The sequence below is a fragment of the Haliotis rubra genome, unplaced genomic scaffold, assembly GCF_003918875.1.
Source record: "Haliotis rubra isolate DU_JTF1 unplaced genomic scaffold, ASM391887v1 Scf876, whole genome shotgun sequence".
Lineage (NCBI taxonomy): Eukaryota > Metazoa > Mollusca > Gastropoda > Lepetellida > Haliotidae > Haliotis > Haliotis rubra.
Window position 1 is genome coordinate 158,997 of NW_025767608.1, and position 23,763 is coordinate 182,759.

The 23,763-nt window shown below is 41.9% G+C and overlaps 1 protein-coding gene across 1 annotated transcript; it reads right to left on the reverse strand.

The window, feature by feature from the left end:
• Positions 1-1,504: 1,504 nt before the first annotated feature.
• On the reverse strand, positions 1,505-20,456 carry LOC124263272 (TWiK family of potassium channels protein 18-like). The gene is made up of 4 exons (XM_046697864.1): positions 20,377-20,456; positions 19,210-19,240; positions 18,020-18,743; positions 1,505-3,529 (listed from the first exon to the last, which is right to left on the reverse strand). Exons 1-4 carry the CDS (start codon positions 20,454-20,456, stop codon positions 2,853-2,855), a joined length of 1,512 nt encoding a protein of 503 aa, XP_046553820.1. The 3' UTR covers positions 1,505-2,852.
• Positions 20,457-23,763: the final 3,307 nt, after the last annotated feature.

Genomic DNA, 23,763 nt, shown 5'->3' on the forward strand with positions numbered 1-23,763 from the left:
GATCAGGCTAGAGACTGACGTAATGAGAGAGGAAGGTCGGGCTGGAGACTGATGTCATGAGAGAAATAAAGGTCAGGCTAGAGACTGACGTAATGAGAGACAAAGGACGGGCTGGATAATGGTGTCATGAGAGAGATAAAGGACGGGCTGGATATTGATGGCATGAGAGAGAAGAAGGTCGTGTTTTTAGACTGGTGTCATGAGAGACAAAGGTCGGGCTATGATGATGTCATGAGAGACAAAATAAACTACTTATCAAATCAGATGATAGAATCAAAGGTCAGGCTAGAGACTGAAGTCATGAGAGACAAAGATCGGGTTTGAGACTGACGTAACGAGAGACAAAGATCGGGCTGGAGACAAACGTAATGAGAGACAAAGGTCGGGCAGGACATTGGTGTCATGAGAGAGACAAAGATCGGGCTGGAGACTGACGTAATGAGAGACAAAGGTCAGGCTGGAGACTGATGTCATGAGAGACAAAGGTCGGGCTGGAGACTGATGTCATGAGAGACAAAGGTCGGGCTGGAGACTGATGTCATGAGAGACAAAGGTCGGGCTGGAGACTGATGTCATGAGAGACAAAGGTCGGGCTGGAGACTGATGTCATGAGAGACAAAGGTCGGGCTGGAGACTGACGTAATGAGAGACAAAGTGATCTACTTGTCAAGTCAGATGATATGATGACAGGAATACCAACCGGAGCTACATACCACGCACGACACCAGTCAAAAACCGGGTTTGAATTGGTCTTAGCACCCAGTGTATCTTTGGAGTTCAGGGAGTGATGTAATAGCAGGTAAACTGATTATCTTGTTAATGGGGTTGTGGTTGTATCGTATTCAGTATTATAGCGTTATTATGCTGGAAAATGTCCGCCCATTGTCTGGATGCGTGGAATGAGCGAGGAACAGTGATGATTATGTACCTAAACCACAAACACACTTCAGCAGTCTATTACCCACAACTGCCATACTGATTGCGGCGTTTGACCCAACTCATTCCGCTACAAACATACATCAGTATGTGTCACCATCCCTACAGTCTCCACATATAAATGATCTGTTGTTCAATATACCGTTTACAGCCGTTATGCAACTGACACTAGTGACTGACTGAATGAGTGAGTGAAGTGAGTGAGTGTGCGTGAATGAGTTCGGTTTAGTGCTGGGTTCAACAATATTTCAGTTAGATCCAAATTAATGCCAGCCTGAGGTGTTGTCCGTTCCAGAGCCGGAATAGCGACAGCAAACCCACAGACATGACCAGGTTGAACCAGTTTAGTTTCTGGCACGGCTAAGACGAGAAGATTGGATATGGATAGGGGGTCGGGCACTGCTGATATCATGTAAGAACAGGAGGTCGGATATAGGTGATATCATGTCAGATCAGGAGGTCGGATATACGTGATATCATGTCAGATCAAGAGGGTCGGATATAGGTAATATTATGTCCGATCAGGAGGTCGGATATAGGCGATAGCATGTCAGATCAGGAGGTCGGATATGGTGATATCATGTTAGATCAGGAGGTCGGATATAGGTGATATTATGTCAATATAGGTGATATTATGTCAGATCAGGAGGTCGGATATAGGTGATATTATGTCAGATCAGGAGGTCGGATATAGGTGATATTATGTCAGATCAGGAGGTCGGATATAGGTGATATCATGTCAGATCAGGAGGTCGAGACAAGTACTATTATGTAATATCAGGAGATCGGGTGGAGGTGATATCGCGTTAATGTTTTGTCGGGATGCGTGATAGTGTGATTTGATTGTAAAATATTTAGCTCTCCTTTGTTAGGAAGTTAGCACCACGTGGCTATTTGGGGAGACACTCTGTGTCCCGAGTAGACGAAATATGATGTGCCAGAGTTTGTTGTAACATCATGTAAATATCTTCACAACTAATCATTATTAGTCTACCACACCAAATGACACAAGATGAAAACGTTGTTTACACACAGGAGCTAATACGTCATCCATGAACCCGGAATCATTCAGAACATCCTGATGTCCTCGATCCTTATGCACACTGGTTCACTCGGGTATTCTTACGTTACTTCCTTTGTCCTTGTCAGGTTCTGTACGGTCGCTGTATTCACCATCCAGCACAACCCATGTGGTACTCACTCGTCTTGTGGCTTCTCTTGGTTCAAGAATCACTTTACTCCACAATGGACATCTAACTACTCAACCAATCAAACCGGGCTTCACAATAGCTTAAGATTGCAATATCCAGGGCAAACCTTATCTTAAGCATCTCGTCCTTGGCCACCGTCGTTCTTGTCGACTATAACAGTAGATATACCATCGTAAGTGGGTTATTTTCACACACGGTTAATATCACTCTTGTCATTACCACAGGTAGCCATCAAATTCGGTAACCCTCGCCAATGTTGACCACCTGCTTGGCATGCAGTCATCACACCAGGTATCAATCACTCTAGGTAACCGTGACACCGGGTGTCGAACCCTGAATCAGCCATCGCTAGTTGTATAATAGCCTAGGTATCAATGACGCCATGTGTCCACCATTTGGCACACAACTTTTACCTTGTGTAATATCGTCTAGGAATCTCTGACACGTGCGTCCACTACTAATCTATTCTTACCTCGTGGTCAATTCTTACATCCTTTAGTCAACAATAACAAATGTCCAAATCCTTGTCCACCATTACCCCATGTAAAGTCTATTAGGCATCCATGACACCTTGTGTCTAATCCTAGTCAACCATTTTCCTATATAACACACCCCAGGCAACACTAACATCGTGTGTCAATCCCTAGTCAACCATCGCTTCATGTGACCATCCTTGGCAACACGAGCAGGATCTAGACTCCTTGTCTATTCCTTGTCCAGGATACCCAGCTTCATCCCCAACCAGGCAAACTTAGCCCGCACTTCCTCCTGCATCAAGTTAAAGCACATGGCGATCAGAGAAAGTCCGAACACAAGATAGAACGCACAGATAATGAGTTTCTCTTGACTGTCCCAATCATCGGCCGCGCCCGCGGCCCCGGGGACGTAGTCGCCGAAGCCGATGGTGCTGAGTGTGATGAAACAGAAGTAGGACCCAATCAAGTAGTCCCACCCCTCCCATTTGGAGAATATCAAAGCACCACCAAATATATATATAGCTATTATCATGAGACTGACAAACATTGGTACTCTCACAGGATCTTCCTTTTGAGATTTCTGGTCTTCCTCAACCACCACAGACACATCCGTCCCCTTCCCCTCTACCACAGTCTTCCCTCGGAGGGGGTTCTCTTCTTCTGAGTCACCTGACTTCCGGTATCGTATCCTGGCGGAATATGACTTTGATCGTGCTGCACGTGCCTGCGGCGGGCAACACAACCACATGAGACCGATGCAGATTTGCTTGTACAAGCACCGGAAACAGTCTCCCATGAAACTCCCGAGATTGGCGAGACACAGTAAGGTGAGTGGGATTCCGATCAGAGCATACACCATGGTCACCAGCTGGCCGTAGAATGTCTTGGGGGCTATGTGACCGTAACCTGAAAATACAGATGGACATGGTTATCATATCAGCAAAAAACATAATTGAGACGTTAAACGGGGCATCCACCTCTCTACACTGAGTGTGTCTAAAACAAACTAAGTATGTATAGCAAACAAAAACATCCGACAGCTTTACCCGTAATTCATGGTCCCCGTTCCACTAAGCGATCTTAGCGCTAAAGGGGTTCGTAACGCCCATACTTTAACATTAGCCTACAATAGTCGTTAGGTTAAAATTGCTCTGTGAAAATGGACCCTGGACAATACTTCGATGCAGAGTATTATGGCCATACTGGGAACATAACCGTCTACACTCGTCACTCGCGTCGAACGCGCCCGACACGTAAAATATACTACTGTCAGCGCAAAGTCAGTTTATCAACTTATAACACAAACACACACATGCAAACGTGTTACTCGCGCCACTCATGTCACGCGCGCCATACACGTCATCGCGCATGTGGTAATGTCTGTCGGGGCCAGCTACGTACTGTGATAAGATGTCAGTTGTTCCGTCACATAGCACGCAGTGTGATATACATATATCCTTTGTCATAATGATTATGTGCCAGTGTGTATAAAGACTCATGAGTATGGTAGAAAATGCAGTTTCGTGTTTTCATTGGCATGAAACGGAGAGATCTGTAAAGATACCGAGACGAGTTATACAACAAATGTTATATTCATGTGTGTAGATTATACTAAATGAGATGGTCACTGATACACTGGATTCATATTTTGTTCATTTTGAAAAAGTTCTAACCAAAATGCCTAAGCATGCCATGCAGGAACCGCCACACTCTGTCCAATACCAGAGGTCCTGCACCAGCGCCCTGCATCGCCCTGCCCCATTCAAACCGTGGCACTGCTTTGACAATACTTACATGGCCCAAGCCCCCCTGGTCCGCACTGACCAGCCCTGTCATGCCCTGCATCACCTTACCCTTCTACTTCCCGAGTTGCCCTGATCTTCCTTTAATAACTTGAACCCTATCCACCCCGATCTACATTGAATCGCTCCACCCTGCCCAGAACTGACGTTCTGACTTAACCCTACTCACCTTTGCCTTCCAAACCCATCTTGCCACCAAATCCTGCCCTGCCCTGCCCTGCCCTGCCCTGCCCTGCCCTGCCCTGCCCTGCCCTGCCCTGCCCTGCCCTGCCCTGCCCTGCCCTGCCCTGCCCTGCCCTGCCCTGCCCTGCCCTGCCCTGCTGGAAAGCGCTAAAGCATTTAAAGTAAAACTTTATGCAGATCTGAAGACCCGTTACCTTTAAGAAAAGGACGCATTGCCCGATATAAAACTGCGATTAATATTCTCGAAGACATCATGCTTTTACTAAATGTCACGTGAATGAGTCACGTGGGAATCTGGGAATATAAGACGAGTAGAATATTGATGGTGGTTATCAGTTATCATTAGACCACAAGTTGACTCCGGCCCAGCAGAGCATGGCTGAATGGACTTGGTGGATCATTAAAGACACATCAGTTCTGTTATACATCCATCAGTCTGTCCGAGGTCACACGCGCCTATACCCGCCAAAATCAATGGTAATAAACTCAGACAGCTTACACAATTATATCCCCCTCGTTGCACATGCCATTGGAAACGATATCGGCTAAATAATGTCAAACTGATGATGGTCAATATATTGCGAAGTCTTTTAGTTGATACCAGTTGACCGTATCTTCGTCTAAATATCCATGCGGTATGAGCGCCATAGGTATCATCAGCAACATTCAGCAGGATCAGCAACTTTGGCATCATCTTCAGCATCATAGGCATCAGGCGAACCATCAACATAGGCATTATATCACCAGCAAGCGCATCCTCATCGACATAGATAGCATTTGCAACATTCAGCACCATCATCAACATACATCAGCATCGGCAACATTCAGCATCATCAACATACATCAGCATCGGCAACATTCAGCAGCATCGGCAACATAGGTAGATCAGCTAGATACAGCAAGCAGCACCATGCATCATTTGACCGTGTCTTCGTCTATATAAGCATGCGGTATCAGCAATATAGGAAGCATCAGCAATATAGACATCACCTTCATCAACATAGGCATCAGCAGCACCAACAACATAGGCAATATCACCAGCATTCGCAACATCAACATACAGCATCACACAGCAACATTCAGCATCATCAACATATATCAACATCATCAACATTCTGCATCATCAACATATATCAACATACAGCAACACACAGCGACATTCAGCATCATCAACATACAGCAACATTCAGCAGCATAGGTAGAATCAGCAACACCAAACAGCATCAGCAACATAGGCAGCATCAGCAAGATAAACAGCAAGACATACAAGCAGCACCACACAGCATTGCACGGCAGGAACATATCTGCAGCAACCAGTAGCAAAGCCCTACATCAGCATACATTGCTGCTTAGCAACACAGACATGAATCACATCCTCTGAACTCATGTCTAACCCAGCTTTGTCAGGTATCATCGAAGAAATATTACAATTATTCCTGGATTCCAGACGTCATCCATATCAGAGACGTTGTCGGATATCAATAAGGATTTACCGTTGGGTAGACGGAAACCACTCACTATGTAAATACAGAAACACATTCGGGATTCCTGTAGTTGACCGTGTCTGTCATTGAGATCACAACTCTAAATGGTAACGCTTAATTTCAACATCTTATGGTTTTGGATACGGACACAAATTCGCCACATATTACATTTTTTCTGGAGTCATTATAACACCGAGGAAGAATGTTTCTAAAAGTATTTTTTTCAAAGCTTCTTTCAAAGATCAGCAATATGTTCTATCTGCAAACGTTATCCCTCCACAAACAAACATATTTAGATCATATACTGATCATTAGAAAACAGATTCAGGGTTTAACCTGTTTGTTTGTTTGTTTATTTATTTATTGTATGACGCAGCAGTAGTTCCAGCTATATGGTGGCGGTTTGTAAATAATCGAGTCTGGACCAGACAATCCAATGAACAACAGCATGAGCATCGATCTACGCAATTGGAATACAATGACATGTGCAGACCAAGCAAGCGAGCCCGACCACCCGATCCCGTTATAGTCGTCTCGTACGACAAGCATGGGTTGCTGACGACCAAGTCTAGCCCGGGTCTTCACGGGTTTAAGTTCAGACGTATGGGGAGAGACTTACATACTGTTTCGCAAAAAGATCTAAGTGAAATATGGAAGTAATATCACAGTTTCGTTTTCGTTTTCCGAACTAAATCCGAAGAGCAAACAATAAATTTATGGCGGGTGTTCAAGATTATTGCACGTGAAACGAGTGTACACGTGCTTGTGTGTAAGTGGTTGCGTGTGACAACAAGTGCCATCTTTCAGCGCATCTTTGGCCTCACGGCTGGGGAACGAAACAAACACACTTATTCCACTCACTCGATGGTGAGCCATAATCACTCCTTTTAGTTACTTGTATCTTGAGCGTTGGCTCAATTGCCCAAATTGGGCTCAATTCCCCAAATGGCTAAAATATGTGAAGCCTATTTCTGGTGTCCACCTGTCGTGATATTGCAGGAATATTGCTAAAAGCGGCGTAAAAATAAACTCCCTCACTCAATCACTTATTAACAGGGATTCTAAATCTAGTCAGAAACTCATTCTGACATCGAAATATCGAAAAACTTCAAAATTATAATATTCATATATGCAGTCTTCAGAAACAATCATTTCAGACATACATTTAGGTAAGCCAAGTATATTGGCCTGCCAAGTCGAGTTGTTTTGTCCAGTATATAAGTCCTGACAATTCTAAACAGTTTATCTAATAGACTGTCATTTCTTCTCTAATCTTGTTTTTCAAGGCAGAAGGTGTAAAGTCAATACTACTGTCTAGAACGCCGGCGTTCATCTCTAAATCGCATTCCCCAGGCAACTGTTTACTTTCAATTTCAACCGAGTTCCAGCGCTTAGACGGAACAAAACTTTCCAGAAGACCATTCAGGGCAAATTGGTGCTAAATTTAGTTTCCAGCGTTTGGTTGTGTGTGTGAGATTAATCTGATAACTCCGACCTCATTCTTGACATAAACACTTGACAAAAACGAGGCGGACCGGACAAGCTAAGGCAAGCCTGTGCCGTAACCTTCATTATCTTCGCGGAAATGAAAATATAACAAGGGTCATTTTCACCAATCTCGTACCGTCGACGAGACATCACGAGAGCTGCGTAAACAAAATGGAAACGTCTTTTTAATCTATCACTTTTTGCCGGATTTTTTTGTTTAGATGGCGGTTATTAGGTGTCCCTTCAAATCGAGATAGCGTGTAGCGGGAGATCAGCCTTATACGGTAGAGGTACCAGTGATCACGTTTAAAACTGATAAACCAATCGCCAAGCTTCCAGACAGCCCGAGCACGTGTTCCAAACGTAATCAGCTGAGTTTATCGATATTTATGACTTCCCTTTTCATCTGTTATCCATCACAATCGTTCACGTAACATCAAACTCGAACTATCTCGGAAACGATATATTTGGTTGGTTTTCTTCTGAATCATATTCTGAAGAGAAAATGTGTTTTGAGATTCCCATTTCTAAGGTAATTGATCTTTCTATTTAGGTTTTAGAATCCTATGTCATAGTGCAAGGACAGTTTTAGACTGATTGACTTTTAAATGCTGCTTAGATATCCTGTTTAAACTGAAATTAGAATAAGTTCAAAAGATTTCAAAGGAGTCTGCAGTGAGAGGGATTTTTATAATGTGTCTTTGCAATGGGGTCAAATCCAGGCGAAGCCGTAAAAGGGACTATAGATCAACGTATTGTCACACGAGAAATTGAAAATTATCCCCGTTTCTCAGAGTGAAAGATCACGATAGTATGAATGTTAGCTCCACGGGCGTATTAGTTTATTGGTAACCTGTACATCTGGAGATATTCCGTCAACGGGTTTCTTGTCTACATAAGTCGGCTCCCTGTCTCGTACAGTTTGACAATCGTGACACACATGTGACAGTCACGTCTTGTGAAGGCCTTCACATCCACACCTGGGAGAAGCTTGAAAAATGTAAGGGTGCGTTAGGGTGGTTGGGTGAAGTCGTGGCTCGTTCACTCACTCACTCACTCACTCACTCCCTCCCTCACTCACTGTGACAAAAATGAAGAGTTAAGATTTTATTGACGCAATATCCACTCACTGACCAATATTAGCACAGAGAGCAGCATCTTTACAGGACATAGACCATATAAGGTTTCGGGGATATTGCGGCGTTTAATATTCTCCCATCACCCACTCATCCACCACACGGTATTGACAAACATGAAGGGTTATGGTATTATTTACAGACCACGGAAGCTAATACCGGCAGAGGCAGCTGTGTCTTTACAGAACATTGATCAGATGAGTTTCCAGGGATATTACTGAGTTTCTCACTCACTCACTCACTCACTCACTCACTCACTCACGCACCCACCCACCCACCCACCCACCCAAGCACGCACGCACGCGCCCGCTCACTCACTCACTCACTCACGCACGCACTCACTCACTCACGCACGCACTCACTCACTCACTCAAGCCACCCACACACTCACTCACTCACCAGGACAACTTCAGTATGTCACGACTATTACCGCACAGTATTGCTGGATCATCCGATATGTTCTCGGGAACATTATATTAACGAGGTTTACTGACGGCAGAGTTGTTGTTCTAAACAATCTTTATGGCATCATAACTGTTGCTGTTATTACCATCCCTCTGAAGCAAGACTTCCTCCAGGACAGTTGTAACGGATGTTTCAGCGGCAGGTCAATGCAAAATTTGCTAGATCAAAGATCAGAAATCGTTTGTGATAAAATCAGCTACTAAAGCACCATCGTGATTTTACGGGGACAAGGAAAGCCGATGTAATTCAAGATTTGACATCGCTTGACTCCTAAACCAATAAAACAGATGAATGGAGAAATATTTCTTGTTGATGAACGTGGTGGTCTTAACTCTAGCGATTACAGGGACGCTGAACATGGATGTTTTATGATGACGACGGTTTGGAAATGTAGAAATAATGTTTAAGATGTAATTAATCATTTTCACTCAGGACGGAAGTTTACAGGGAACATTAGGTTCCTCCGCCGCCTCGAGACTGGATAAGCAGAATTGGCAGGACAGACTGTTTCCATGGCTCCAGAACTGAAGGGAAGCAACTGTTGTCTTCACAGTGAACAGATCTGTCGGTTGCCAATTCATCCATGGCAAGAAAGGGCTGATTTTTGGAACTGTCTTAAGGGTTCGACAACTAGCAACGCTTCGAGAACTGTCCAAAGTTGATCGTAGCCACATCCACGATGGCAAGGAAGTATAGAATCAATGCTTGTAGGGCTGGAGTAACAGACACCAGGGTCCTGACAGTTCCTAGGGATGGACTGTTTTGCCACCGACTCGAATACTGGACACGTCTGACTGTTGCACAACCTCAGTGGCTGGGCAGCATTGACAACTACTACTGCTTCGAGTGCAGTACATTGTTCCCATCACCTGAATGGCAAGAACTGGATGACTATTACCTCTGGTTGATGGGCTGGGCAGGATTGACTGTTGTCATCGTCGCAATGAGTGGACAGGATTGACTGTTGCCATCACCTGATGGACCCCACTCGATTGACTGATGCAACCGCCTCAAAGAATGGACATTATCGACCGTTGCAACCGCCTCGAATTCTGGACAGGATTGACTGCTGCCACCGCCTCAAGGAGTGGACAGGATACTGTTTCCACGACCTTGAGGACAACTGAATTAACAGCTCCCACTGGACAGGATTAACAGCTGCGATACAATTAAGGCACTGGACATTGGTTACTCTCAACTTCCGGAGAGCAATGTCTGATATCAGTTGCAGATGGAAAGAGTAAATAATTCAGCATAAGTGCTTCTAAATAATCCACTCGACTGCCACGGTGGCGTCCGAAACGAGGCAGGATGGACGTGCATGTCAACGTCCCATAAACACTTCAACCGACGCAATAGCCAGTGACGGTACACAGCAACAATCACTATCAGAGTATGGGCCTCGCGTGGAACCATGATACAACCGAGATAATGCGCTAATGGTACCGTCCTGCTTCAATCGACCATCAGTTAAAACATACGATTATTTGATTGAGTTTTTACAGTAGAAATTACTTCATGTTTCTTTCATAAAGCTTTAATCACTTCCGCTTGCATTTCCACGCATAACATTTCATGACATATGACTTAGACTAGTCTAGGCACACGCTGGACGTTGATTATACGCTTCGTAGTTACATATCGCACAAATGGTTTGATGTGGATTTAAGCATTAACTTCAAAGGGTTGCCACAATCACGTGACACATAGCATGGTTACCCTAATTTACAGGACGAATCAAAACTGGACTTTTTTAACAGGGAAAGTGAAGTTCTAATAGTTGTTCGCTGATCTGTGCCGGACAGGGTGTAATACAGTGCGTAGCTTACTGGAGTGGGTGCACTGCTTGACCAGTTGTTGCGAATACTACAGGAATGAGCACGGTGAATAGTGTAAGGCTTAGAGGGATTCAATGCACTAAAGATTAGAGGGATTCAATGCACTAAATATTAGAGGAATTCAATGCACTAAAGAATAGAGGGATTCAATGCACTAAAGATTAGAGGGATTCAATGCACTAAAGATTAGAGAGATTTAATGCAATAACTGCTCACAAAGCAAAAGCATTTCATATTTATTCTACATAACCATTGTTAATAATGCTAATAATAGCCACATTAATAGAAATAATATCCATCAGCGAAGAGTAATATAAACTTGTCAGAGGCCCAGTTTTATCAAGGGAAGGCTCTCTAAACGACCGCTGCATCGAGGTTATGTGCAGTATGTTTGCTGCCCAGTGCCAGTCACTTCCCACCCGTAATCGAGTGTGTTTTGCATCAAAATGTAAATTTGAATTGTTGACTATGTAATGGTTTTAACAAGATTGTCCAACACCAGACGCAGTTTCCTAAGTGGCATGATGGGGCGAACCGTTCCTTTCACTACCGTCTTCAACTTGCTGGTGGTTTTGACTCTGTAGTCCCTCCATGGTTCGACCCAGACTGTGTTGAGGACGTCAGATAAAATGACACTTATACTTTCATAGGAATAGGTCCGTGTACGAACTCAGACCTTCCCAAGCCAACTAACCTACATTGTCGTCATTGATACAAAACTTGTTTATTTTATTTGATTTTCTGTCCTTTTTCTACGTTAATGTGATTGACACGATTCAGGAAAACTTGACGAATATGTTGACCTCGCATTGTCACGTCTGTATTCCGAGTTTTAAGTTGTGCTTTGAGCCTCAGTTAGGTACCTGCCAATCTCTAAACTGACACTGGGAGAGTACCGGAGTTTACTGCCAGGAACACAGCCCTCCTGTAAAGAAGACAGGTGCGCTGGAGGCGAGTCTACACATTCTCCGAAAGTTCTTGGTAGGTTTGCCATGGGACTGCTTCTTGAAAGAAGTCACATTCTCTGACTGGACAGAGTGTAGAGGGGCAAGGGCCCTGGGCTGACGATGAACCAAACTAGCCTGACTGTCATAAGTCTTGCCATCTAGACATTCGGTCAGGTCATGCGTACTGTAACATTAGCAACATGAAACATCAATAAAATTACCAGGAATTACATCATACACCATGGCAACCCATCCAGCTCATTCTGCTCCTTGTACCAGTAAATACAGGTACCATCAAGGCATCTGTCCCTGTTCACGACATGTACCAGAAATTACAACATGTACCACCAAGGCAACTGCTCCCGATAACGACATCTACCATCAAGTGGACTAATCATGATTACGACATGCACCAGCCTGTTAGGCGCTATAAGTGCCTCTCAAAGGAAGCACTAAGAACCAGGTCATCAGAGAAAGATGAAAACATATGCAATCAGTGCCAGGAACTGTCTCCCAATCCATACAGAAACAGATCAATAGCAGCTCCAGTCTGCAAGATGTTGTACCGATGCCCAATCTAACAACCACCATTATGTGTGTACTTGACTCGTGTTTTTTATCTCTTTGATAGGTTACTCGAATACATCGGAACTCGCCGACAAAGCTTTCGCGAGGTTTTTGCATCACTAACGACAATTGCTTCTGATTAATAGCTAATAAATACCACTAGTAATCATGATACATGCATCTTTATAACGGCAACTTCTCATATATATCCAGAGCACTTTTTCTTCTGAGGATAGCGGACTTAGCAACGCTGGAATCAATTTACAGACGCCATAAAACACCTTTACTCCTTCACAAACGCTTTACTACTATTCATAAAACGCCAGGGGAATGGAATATCTATATGTTAAAAGCGGAATAGAAATTGATGATAAGAAAACCGTGGATGAGAGTTGGTGTTAAGACTAGTTTCCATGTGGCGCACTTGAAGTTTTTCGTCAGTGTAAGGAGTTGATAGGAAAACGCTACGATTCCAATATCCATTTCGTCCGCGCTGAGAACAATGGCTGTCGGAGTTTAGCCTCTATACACATGTAATAATGTCATTAAAGCGCACTCTCATCATTAGGCAACATTACACATTGCGCCACCCCAATAGTCGCAATGTTATATTTCAGACGCAAACATATTGATTAAGCAGTATTGCCTTGTTGGTTTTCTTCTCTGATAAAGGAGATATTTTTGGAAGACTCGTAAATGTGGTATGGTGATGGTTGGGGAAATAATTGACACTGCAATTGTGGTAACAAAAATCCGAAAATTGCTTTGAACTATTCGCGTAGGTCCTTTCCTGTAAATGCAGCACGTGGAATTATGGCTCTAGGATATTTACCGTTACTTCTTTTCGGACCTTTCACAGTGAGACTCGTTTGTACACAAGCCAATATGGCGCTCTGGTGTTTTCCCATAGCTGAGGGACATGTGGATGGTGTACAGGGATGGATTTAGTTGTCTATATCAGGAACCAAACCCGGTGGCTGAAAGTGTGGAAAGTCTCAAGTATCTTTTCACCGTGGTCACAACTGACCCGAGGCTATCGGCTAGCAACAACTTCAGGTGGCCCTTGGGTTCCGGCAAGCAACATTTACAAGCGTCCAAGTCTTACATGTGCAAACATAATCTCCAGACACGGATCATCCATATTCCTACCCCTCAAAATATGGACTCTCTAAATTCTGACCCCCTCCACATACTGAACCCTCCTTGTCGTTGTCTTCTATATTTTGACCCCTTTCCTTAACGATCCCTCTACAATTTGACCCCTTTCCTTAACGATCCCTCTACAATTTGACCCCTTTCCTTAACGATCCCTCTACAATTTGACCCCTTTCCTTAACGATCCCTCTACAATTTGACCCCTTTCCTTAACGATCCCTCTACAATTTGACCCCTTTCCTTAACGATCCCTCTACAATCTGACCCCTTTCCTCAATGACCCCTCCACAATCTGACCCCTTTCCTTAACGATCCCTCTACAATTTGACCCCTTTCCTTAACGATCCCTCTACAATCTGACCCCTTTCCTTAACGATCCCTCTACAATTCGACCCCTTTCCTTAACGATCCCTCTACAATTTGACCCCTTTCCTTAACGATCCTTCTACAATCTGACCCCTTTCCTCAATGACCCCTCCACAATCTGACCCCTTTCCTTAACGATCCCTCTACAATTTGACCCCTTTCCTTAACGATCCCTCTATATTTTGACCCCATTCCTTAATAACCCTCCACAATATGACCACTTTCTATACATCACTCTATGCATTTTGAGCCTTTTCTATGCCGACCCATCTGCACATTAGAGAACGAGTCAACACTCGTTAAGACTAACCCAAACTGATCCAAATTTTCCTTTGAAGTAATCCCGTGTGGGTTTTGTGGACTGCCTAGCGACATTTGGAGAAATAGCTGGAGAATGTTTCAAAGCATAGCCATAAATCCCAGAGTTCGTTATAACTCTTGATTGCCTCTGGGTCCTTTATCCTTAACCTGTCGCAAGTTGTTAAGTGTTTGTTCATGTGTTTAAGCCGTTTCCAAGTGACACTGTCCACAAAGGTTACAAAGATTCAATGCAATGCTTTCTGTGCTGATATGATGTGATTGTGCGTCTGTGCGTATGTATGTAAGAGGGTGGGGGTGTTGTTGACGGATAATAGAAGAAACTTCGATATGAGCTGGGTGGTAAAGTGAACGGAGGTGAATGAACCTTTATTGACTATGATTCTCTTAAGGCAGTCAGATATCGTACTTGAATTAACAAGAGTCCAAGGTACATGAGGCCCATTCGTCACCAGGCCTGTCCACAGGGGGATACATGAGGATTGTGTGTCCACAATGTCAGACCTGGTGCATCGTGCTTCATGGACCTGACCTATGACTAACTGTGACATAAAAAAAACATTATTTTATTTGTATTCCGAATTGAATGTTCATCAATTTATGAATTTGTTATTATTTATGAATTTGTAATTTTAAACAGTTACACCCAATTAACTATAACTTTATGTGAACTGGAGCTCAGTTGAAATAATACCTGTTACATCACGCGCATTGCTTATTGTAAGTCAAATTGTGGCAGTTGCAGCTTGCAGATGTGTTGAAGATTACCGTATACACTAAATGAACTGAAGGTGCATATAAACATGATTATCACGATTAAAGTATAAGACAAATACAATCAATCTTACCAACAGCTTGTGACAGAACTGTCGATTTCTATCGTCTAAACCAACGATGTTAGATCAATAGTCGTGTACTATTCATATTGTAAGATTGTATCGTGTGGAACTCGTAAACGTGATTTTCCTGCTTTCAAAGATGCAATTTTGCTGATGCGGCTTAAAAGAACATTCACTCACTTACTCTACTAGGGCAAGTGTTGCGTCGAAAAGGTTCGGTGTACGTCGTTTTCGCAACCTTTAACAGCTATATTCGACTTAAACAGTTCGCGAAAAGCCCGTTTGTAGTCTGAAAGTTCGAGCACTGACATTGGTGTAACTATTTTATGTGATGATTAACATTCACGGTCATGATAATGTAATATTGGTCTTTTTCATATGTATTTATTTATAACCGTTTATAAATATTCGGTAGTTCAATCATTACCATTTTATTAAATCACATAAATATCATGGACATGCATAGTAGCAAAACAAAACCCCAAAGATTTCAAAAGCTGGTTGCAAAACATCTATCCTTATCATAATTATTAATCATTCCTTCGAAACAGGCAGGTACTGGCAAAATGTGAACGAACATTCATAGTATCATGTTACGCAAGCTTGATCGTGTCGGGTTAGAATTGATCTTCATCAACCCATGTTTGTTGTAAGAGGCCACTAACTCGTGGTCAGGCACTCTTTCCTGGTTGACATATGTCATCGTACCCCAAATTGCATAGATTATGCTAATGATGTCAGTTACAGCATTGCCTGGTCCAGATTTGTTTATTTACAGACCGCCGTCATATAGCTGGGACATTTCTGAGAATGGTGTTAAAAAAGAAACAAACAAAATATGGTTGCATCATCTCGCTCAACCACCAGGGCCATGTCATCAAGGCATAGTAGCTTAAACGCCAGGGTGTACACCTAACTGGAGTCTCTTAACTGAAATAATATAATAAATCTCTTTTAAGTATGATAGAATGTGTTGTTTGACGTCACGAAACACATCTTTACTTGACATACAACGCGTTCGGTTTTTAAATTACATTTAGCGTTCTTAAATCAACGATAAAGGTCTGCAAAATTGAAAACAGAGTAGCTTTATCTTCTAATTATAGCCTTGCAAAATATGTGTCAAGACGGGTCATCGGATACTGTTAAAACATTAAAACAAGCTTCCCAGGCCTGTTTCTAATGCATCTGACTCGACTGTCATTGTCTATACTAACGTGCTATGCGTGTACCGAACAGTGGATCACTTATGACTTGATGATAAGCAATTTGTTTCAGTATTACAATTCCCGTTATAAGATTATGGAGAGACCAGCTGATATTGACGACATAAATTATGTCAGTAGTCTGTCATGAAATGTATGTATGGGGACTTATTACTGTCTATCAACCACTGGGATCAATATCACTAGGCTGTCTATGGCATGTACAAATGTATCCTTTAATCTTTCTCATTGGTTCAAAAATATGTAGGACACATAAAACTCCGCGTATGGACCTTATGCATAGGTTTACATGTTACTTCATTAGAGAGCCCTGAATATTGTTATGAACGTTATAGTACAAGCAAACTGTTCATTTAAATAGTTCAATATTCCAGCTTTTCCAGTCCGGATCTTCACGGATTCCCGTAATATTTACATATTTCATTGTCTCTGTTACAGATTTGTGTATTGTGAGAGATGACATATTGCATTGTTTCTGCTACAGATTTGTGTATTGTGAGAGATGACATATTGTATTGTTTCTGCTGCAGATCTGTGTATTGTGAGAGATGACATATTGTATTGTTTCTGCTGCAGATCTGTGTATTGTGAGAGATCACATATTGTATTGTTTCTGCTACAGATCTGTGTATTGTGAGAGATGACATATTGTATTGTTTCTGCTGCAGATTTGTGTATTGTGAGAGATGACATATTGTATTGTTTCTGCTGCAGATTTGTGTATTGTGAGAGATGACATATAGTATTGTTTCTGCTACAGATTTGTGTATTGTGAGAGATGACATATTGTATTGTTTCTGCTACAGATCTCTGTATTGTGAGAGATGACATATTGTATTGTTTCTGCTACAGATCTCTGTATTGTGAGAGATCACATATTGTATTGTTTCTGCTACAGATCTGTGTATTGTGAGAGATGACATATTGCATTGTCTCAGCTACAGATCTGTGTATTGTGAGAGATGACATATTGCATTGTTTCTGCTACAGATTTGTGTATTGTGAGAGATTACATATTGTATTGTTTCTGCTACAGATTTGTGTATTGTGAGAGGTGACATATTACATTGTTTCTGCTACAGATTCATGTAGTGTGAGAAGGGACATGTTGCATTGTTTCTACTAAGCATCGGTTAGAGCTGGAGATGATCGGTTAGAGATGGAGATGACAGATCTACTGGTCGGATGATCTATGGAAGGTGAAAACGGTCCTTCGGAAGAAACACCCATCATCAGCATGATTTTGAAATCCAGGCCCGGATTTCTCGAAACAAACTTAAGTTTTTACTCAAATTTCAAACTGAGTTGGACAATTTGAAAGAGATGATTTTTTAACTCAACTGCATTTTTTAAATAAAAAAGCCCAAACAACTTAAGTAATCTATCCACCAAACTCAAATTGTCTACAATGTTTGAGTTTAATATCGATTTTAGTTCATTCGGGGAAATGCATTTTCTCAAATTTGAGTAAAAACTCTAACTTACGTCGAAACTCAGACTTAAGTTTGATTCGAGAAATCGGGGCCAGGTATTTTACGACGCCAGTATGATTGGTATTCAACATACAGCAGTCTCTACTTACCAATTGTTGTTATGACCGTTACCGAGTACAGCAGAGCCCCGGCAAACGACCACTGGAGCTCCCCCTCCCCATCCTTGCCATCCCATCCTTTCTCCTTGGTGGCTGTGTAAACTTCCTTCTGGAACGCCTTCAACACATCATCAGCCAGTTGAGTCCAATTCTCCTCATATAACACATTGAGATCTAGAGTCAGGTTCCACAACGCATGTACTTGCCGCTTCCGGTTAGCCGCCATATTGTTTCTTTCTACTACTTCAGACGGAGCCTCCAATTTCATGAAGATAAATCCACCCAACACCGAATAAGCCACCACTAACGAACACAAGCCTATATGTGAAAACACGAAAGTCGTGAAACGTTTACAACACACCAAACATGTCTCTTTCTTTTTTGCCTGTTGTCTTGCCTTTCTGTCTTTCTTTGATGGACAACACGAACAACATCCGGTGCTTTTTTCGGTTCCAGAATCCGGTTCCGTTTCCGGTTCCGATTCCGTACCTGCAACCTTGTCTCCAGTTTTGCAGCAGCAGCAGCAGCTGCAGCAACCATTACAACACTTTTTCTTTTTTTTCTTCTTGTCCCGTTTCCGGGGTTTTCGAATGGGTCTGTTAACGGTCCCGGCATTTGGTGCCACCAATTGTTGTCGAAGAGCTCCGGGCTGCTCTACGACCGGTGTTTCGTTTCCGCTGTGATTCTCAATTTTGAATAATCTCAGGAAAAAACACTATCACGAAAAGTAGATTATACACGCACTGTGTGAGATGTTTACCTGAATCACATTAATATGTATTCCATCCAGAGTGACACACGTCTTTGTTATTTCCGACATTGGACCGTATCTTCAGGCACATGTCAGCAACAAACCTCTCAGTGTTGGTCCTAACTATCCTGTGGAAAGGAAAGTTATCCTACTCAGAACAAACCACACGGGTGAATGGCACGCAACGCTGTATAAATGTTTTAGTTCGTTCGGCACTGAAAACTATCTTGAATCAGCATCCCTCGAGCTTACCGTACATTTATCACCAATAAAAATTCTGTTTTAAAGTTATGAATCCCTTTTCGTATCCTGGGGACTTTATCCTTTGAGTTTTATTTTGAAGATTCACTTGGGCGTCACTAGCTGAACGGTCTCGTTGACAACATCACTTCGACGGTGTAAGCTGTGTAGTAAACGATGACGCCGTTACTGGAGACGCTGCTCGTGTTGACTTCTCATCACTGAAACATATAGTGACAAACAGTTACAAACAAATTCATCGAGATAATTCAACAGTTAATATACAGAGACCAAACTATGGCTGTTCTTGTTTTACGCTGCACTCAACAATAGGCCAGCTGTATAATGGTTGCCATAAATAATCGAATCTGATCCAGACAATCAAGTGACTGATACTGAGAATAACTATCTGCCAATGACACTCGATCAACCAGGCATGACCATCCGATTCGTCTGGTTGCTTCAAACGACCAGCATAGGTTCTGATGGCCTGTTCTAACTCTGCATAGCGACGAGCGGTTGATGGGTGCATACGACACGGTTAAATACTTAATGCCTATCGCACAAACATAGACTATCTGGCTAACGACTGTGATCCCGTTATTGTCCCAGCGCCCGCTGAACGAAGTGTTAATGTTCTATAGCAAGACGTGATGCAGTGAAGCACTGGGGGATGTTCCCGATACGTTTTCGATACATTGTCCGTCAGCCTCCCATCACTGTAATTACACAACCCGTACTCCACTGGGTACAACCAAACATCGTAAATCTACAATCTATCAACAAACTGGCTGTGCGTTTATCGCCCGATCGAACACTATAAACTGTGAGGTACCAAGTCAACCCACCCTCGATAACATCCGAGTCGCGCTTGAACCTTAGCGAGTCTACAAGACTATCATAAGTTTGCCTTAATCATCAAATATCATTATTGTCTCCAGGGTTTCTGTATCAAGTGCTTGAACCTCCTCTCGTTAAGCCCGAGAGTACTATTCAGTTGAAGTTAATACACAGCATCAATGAAAGCACACAATTCCAGTGTCCATTGAAAAGATCGCCGTCCGGCCGCTAGTGGTCACTTCCGTTTGGCAATCAATACAATTAGGTTGTAACTAATTCTCATCAAAGAAATACATTTCCTTTGAGCGGAACCATTTATTGATACAGTGGCTAAGGCGGTGTTAAAGATTACAGATCGCCTGGACACTTACACGTGTATGTAAAACGCGGAATGATAACGCTGAACTCTTAAGGAAATGTGTTAGTGTTTATAAATGGACGGTTAAACGTCTGTTAACAAACGTATAGTGGCGATTTTAAAAGACTGCTACAGCACTTGACTGACTCCAAGACATACGGATTGATACACTGAAGGATTGATTGAAACGAGATCATGAGGACAGATGTGCTGTCGGACTTTATTGGACTGGGGATCATGCTGTCGTGCGGACGTAAATTATTTACAAGCTTTAATGGAGATATGACATAGGACAGATGTACTTTAATCCTTGACTGACTCTAAGACATGCGAATTGATACACTGTAGGCCTGAGTGACGCGATAACATGACCACAGGTGTGCTGTAGGACATTATGGAGGGTCTGGCATTAGACTATGTACAGTAAGTCGTCATTGAGATGTGACATAGGACAGATGTACGTTAAGGTTTGACTGACCCGGTGACATGCAGACAGACATACGGTGAGATTTAAGTGAGATGCTACGATATGCTGACTGATATACCTTGACTAATTCATTGAGGACAGGACATAAATGCGATGTTTCACTGACAAGACGACGTGAGATCAGATATACTGTTCCTCGGGCCTCAACTGACTGACTGACTGACAGATATGTAGTGAGATTTACGTGAGATGCTACAATATGCTGACACTTATAGTCTCACTGACTCACTGAGACAGGACATAAAGCAGATGTTGTCATATGATGTCCGACACACTGCTGAGTTTCCGTGACAAGATGACGCGTGGACAGATAGCATCATCAAAATCTTTATTACGTATGAAGGCCACAGGCCCATATACATATTAATATACATATTCGAAACAAGTATGAAAACAGGAAACAATTTCTTAAAAGATTTAGCATTTACCTGTCTACCTGAGTAGATTTTCTTACACCCCCAGTGAAAAATATCAGTTACATATATATGTACATGTATAGCTGTAATGGATTTTGTTTAATAATTTTAATACCTATTTCTATTTTTCTAACTTTTTTCTTATTTTGTATGCATAATAGATAAAGCGAGCTAAATTATTTATGTCTTCAGTTTTGTTTTGTTTAAGGACATGTCTAAACGATATTATATTTACTTGCAAATTCTTAGGCAAAAATCTATCCCGACGATCTTTATAAGCTGGACATTTCAACAAAAAGTGATATTCATCTTCTAAATCTACTTTACATGCAGGACAATTTCTTTGAGATACATCAATATTCTGCCACCTACCTACGTTATTCTTGAAACGTAAGACACCAGCTCTGAATTTGACCAATACTTTACGGAATTTATATTCAATATTTGAAGACCGATACCCCTCAGGCTCAAGAAGACTCTTATATTTTGCATATAACGTATAACGTGAACTGTTTTCAAGAGTAGATGTCCAATTTTGGTAAAACATATTGATCAAGCGTTCTTTAAAAAAGTGAATAAAAGCGCACGGATCACCGACAGCTTGTGAAAACCAGACAAATCCAAAGCCGTGTGAGCAAAGTATATGGCGGATCTCAGACGCCTATGTGTGGTACCCAGCAGTATCTAGGTAGTATAACATATTAAATGCCTTTTTCGGAATTCGTCCATCATGCATTGTCATTAACGTAAGCCAATATTTCATCGTTCGAACGTAGGAATTAATATAAACTGGAAACCGTCCACACTCTCCATATACTATTGCATTTGGTGTCTGTGGACCGACATTTAAAAATATTTTACATGCTTGTAAGTGAACTTTTTCAATGCTGTCGTATCTTTTAATCCCCCAAACTTCTGACCCATACAAGTATATTGGCTGAATTTGGCTGTCCAATAATATAAACAATACTTCCAAAGGTATTGGTCCTAATTTCCTTAAATATATAATTAATTCCATTAAGGCCTTCTTACTACGAGCTGCAAGTTCTGAGACAGCTTGCCTGAGACTACAATTACACGTGAACACAAAACCTAGATATTTGTAGCTGTTTACCGTTTCAATGTTTCTCCTATTATAAAGCCAGTTTTCCTCAACCGCTAATTTCCCACCTTTCCTAAAGACAAGAACTTTAGATTTATCTAAATTTATAGTTAATCCCCACTTATCTGCATACGATTTTAAAGTGTCTAGCTGGCACTGAAGACCACCAATAGTATCTGACAAGAATTACATCATCAGCAAACAACAACATTAGAATTTCAAGTACATCTGGAAACAATTGGACCCCATGCTTACCATAATTTGGGATTTCTCCTTAAAGTTCATTTATAAACAATGAGAATAACATTGGACTCAACATACAGCCCTGCCGCAAACCAAATGGACAATTAAAATGTTCCGTTAGCTCGGATTGTACTCTGACAGACGATTTCACTGTGTTATATATGCTCATAAGAGCTTTTAGCATATTACCGTTTACGCCGTATGATGAGAGTAATTTCCAGAGTTTATCTCTATTCACAAAATCAAAGTTTATTAAAGTCAATGAAAGCAACGTATATCATTTTCCTTCTTCTACATAGGTTTTTCTCGATGATAGCATACAATGTGAAGATATGGTCAACAACTGATCATGAATAGCCCTTCCGAAACGCAGCTTGAGTTTCAGACACTTTATTCATAACATATCCACGGTAATTATCGGGAATATTTACATCACCTTTTTTGTGCAGAGGAACTATAATGGCTTTACGCCACTCTTGTGGAAAACAACCGTTTTAAAATATTTTATTGAACATTGCCACTAAAAAAGGCATTATTTTAGTTTCGCTTGTTTTAATCATTTCTATGATGACGTTATCAATTCCTGGAGATTTACCATTTTTCATATGCTGTATAGCCTTGTGGATTTCTTCCTCAGTAATAATGGATTCAAGTATCTGCTTATCAACTTCACTCATTTCTACAGATATACTACAGCTGACTCACTGTATAGTGTATGTTGGAACCATGCTGATTGATTCTGATTGACGGGATATGGCCACAACGCCCCGGTACAACTATTCTTTAACTCCGATAAAACCGCATAAAGTTTGCAAACTTCACATTCAAGACAATTTCGACGTAACATCTTTGAAGTTTCTGGAACACGATGACACGAAGCTTTAGTGGATAACAACTCCTTTATTCTCTCCAGTGACGCCTCCGCGCCTCCTTGGCCCTTCATCGCATTGCAATGATGCTAGAAACAATAAAGAGGATGTTATCCATAAAAGCTCCATGCCATCAATTCGAAATAATCCATTTCATGAGGTCTTTGATGTTGGGTGTTTGTTTATACTGTAAACACAATCCAAGTGTTCCCTCGTTCGCCACAATGACGTGGTCAGAGTCAGAAGTTATATGGACCAGCTCCCAACGTAAGACTGCATCATACTTCATACTGAATTCAACGGGAGTGAGTCGGTAGATTATTAGTTGCATTTTCCAGGTTAGTTCTGGCATTTGTGGAACAGGATTTTGTATTTTCACTTTAAATAATTCATTTAAACAGCATATATGTTCTTCAAATCAATGCTTAT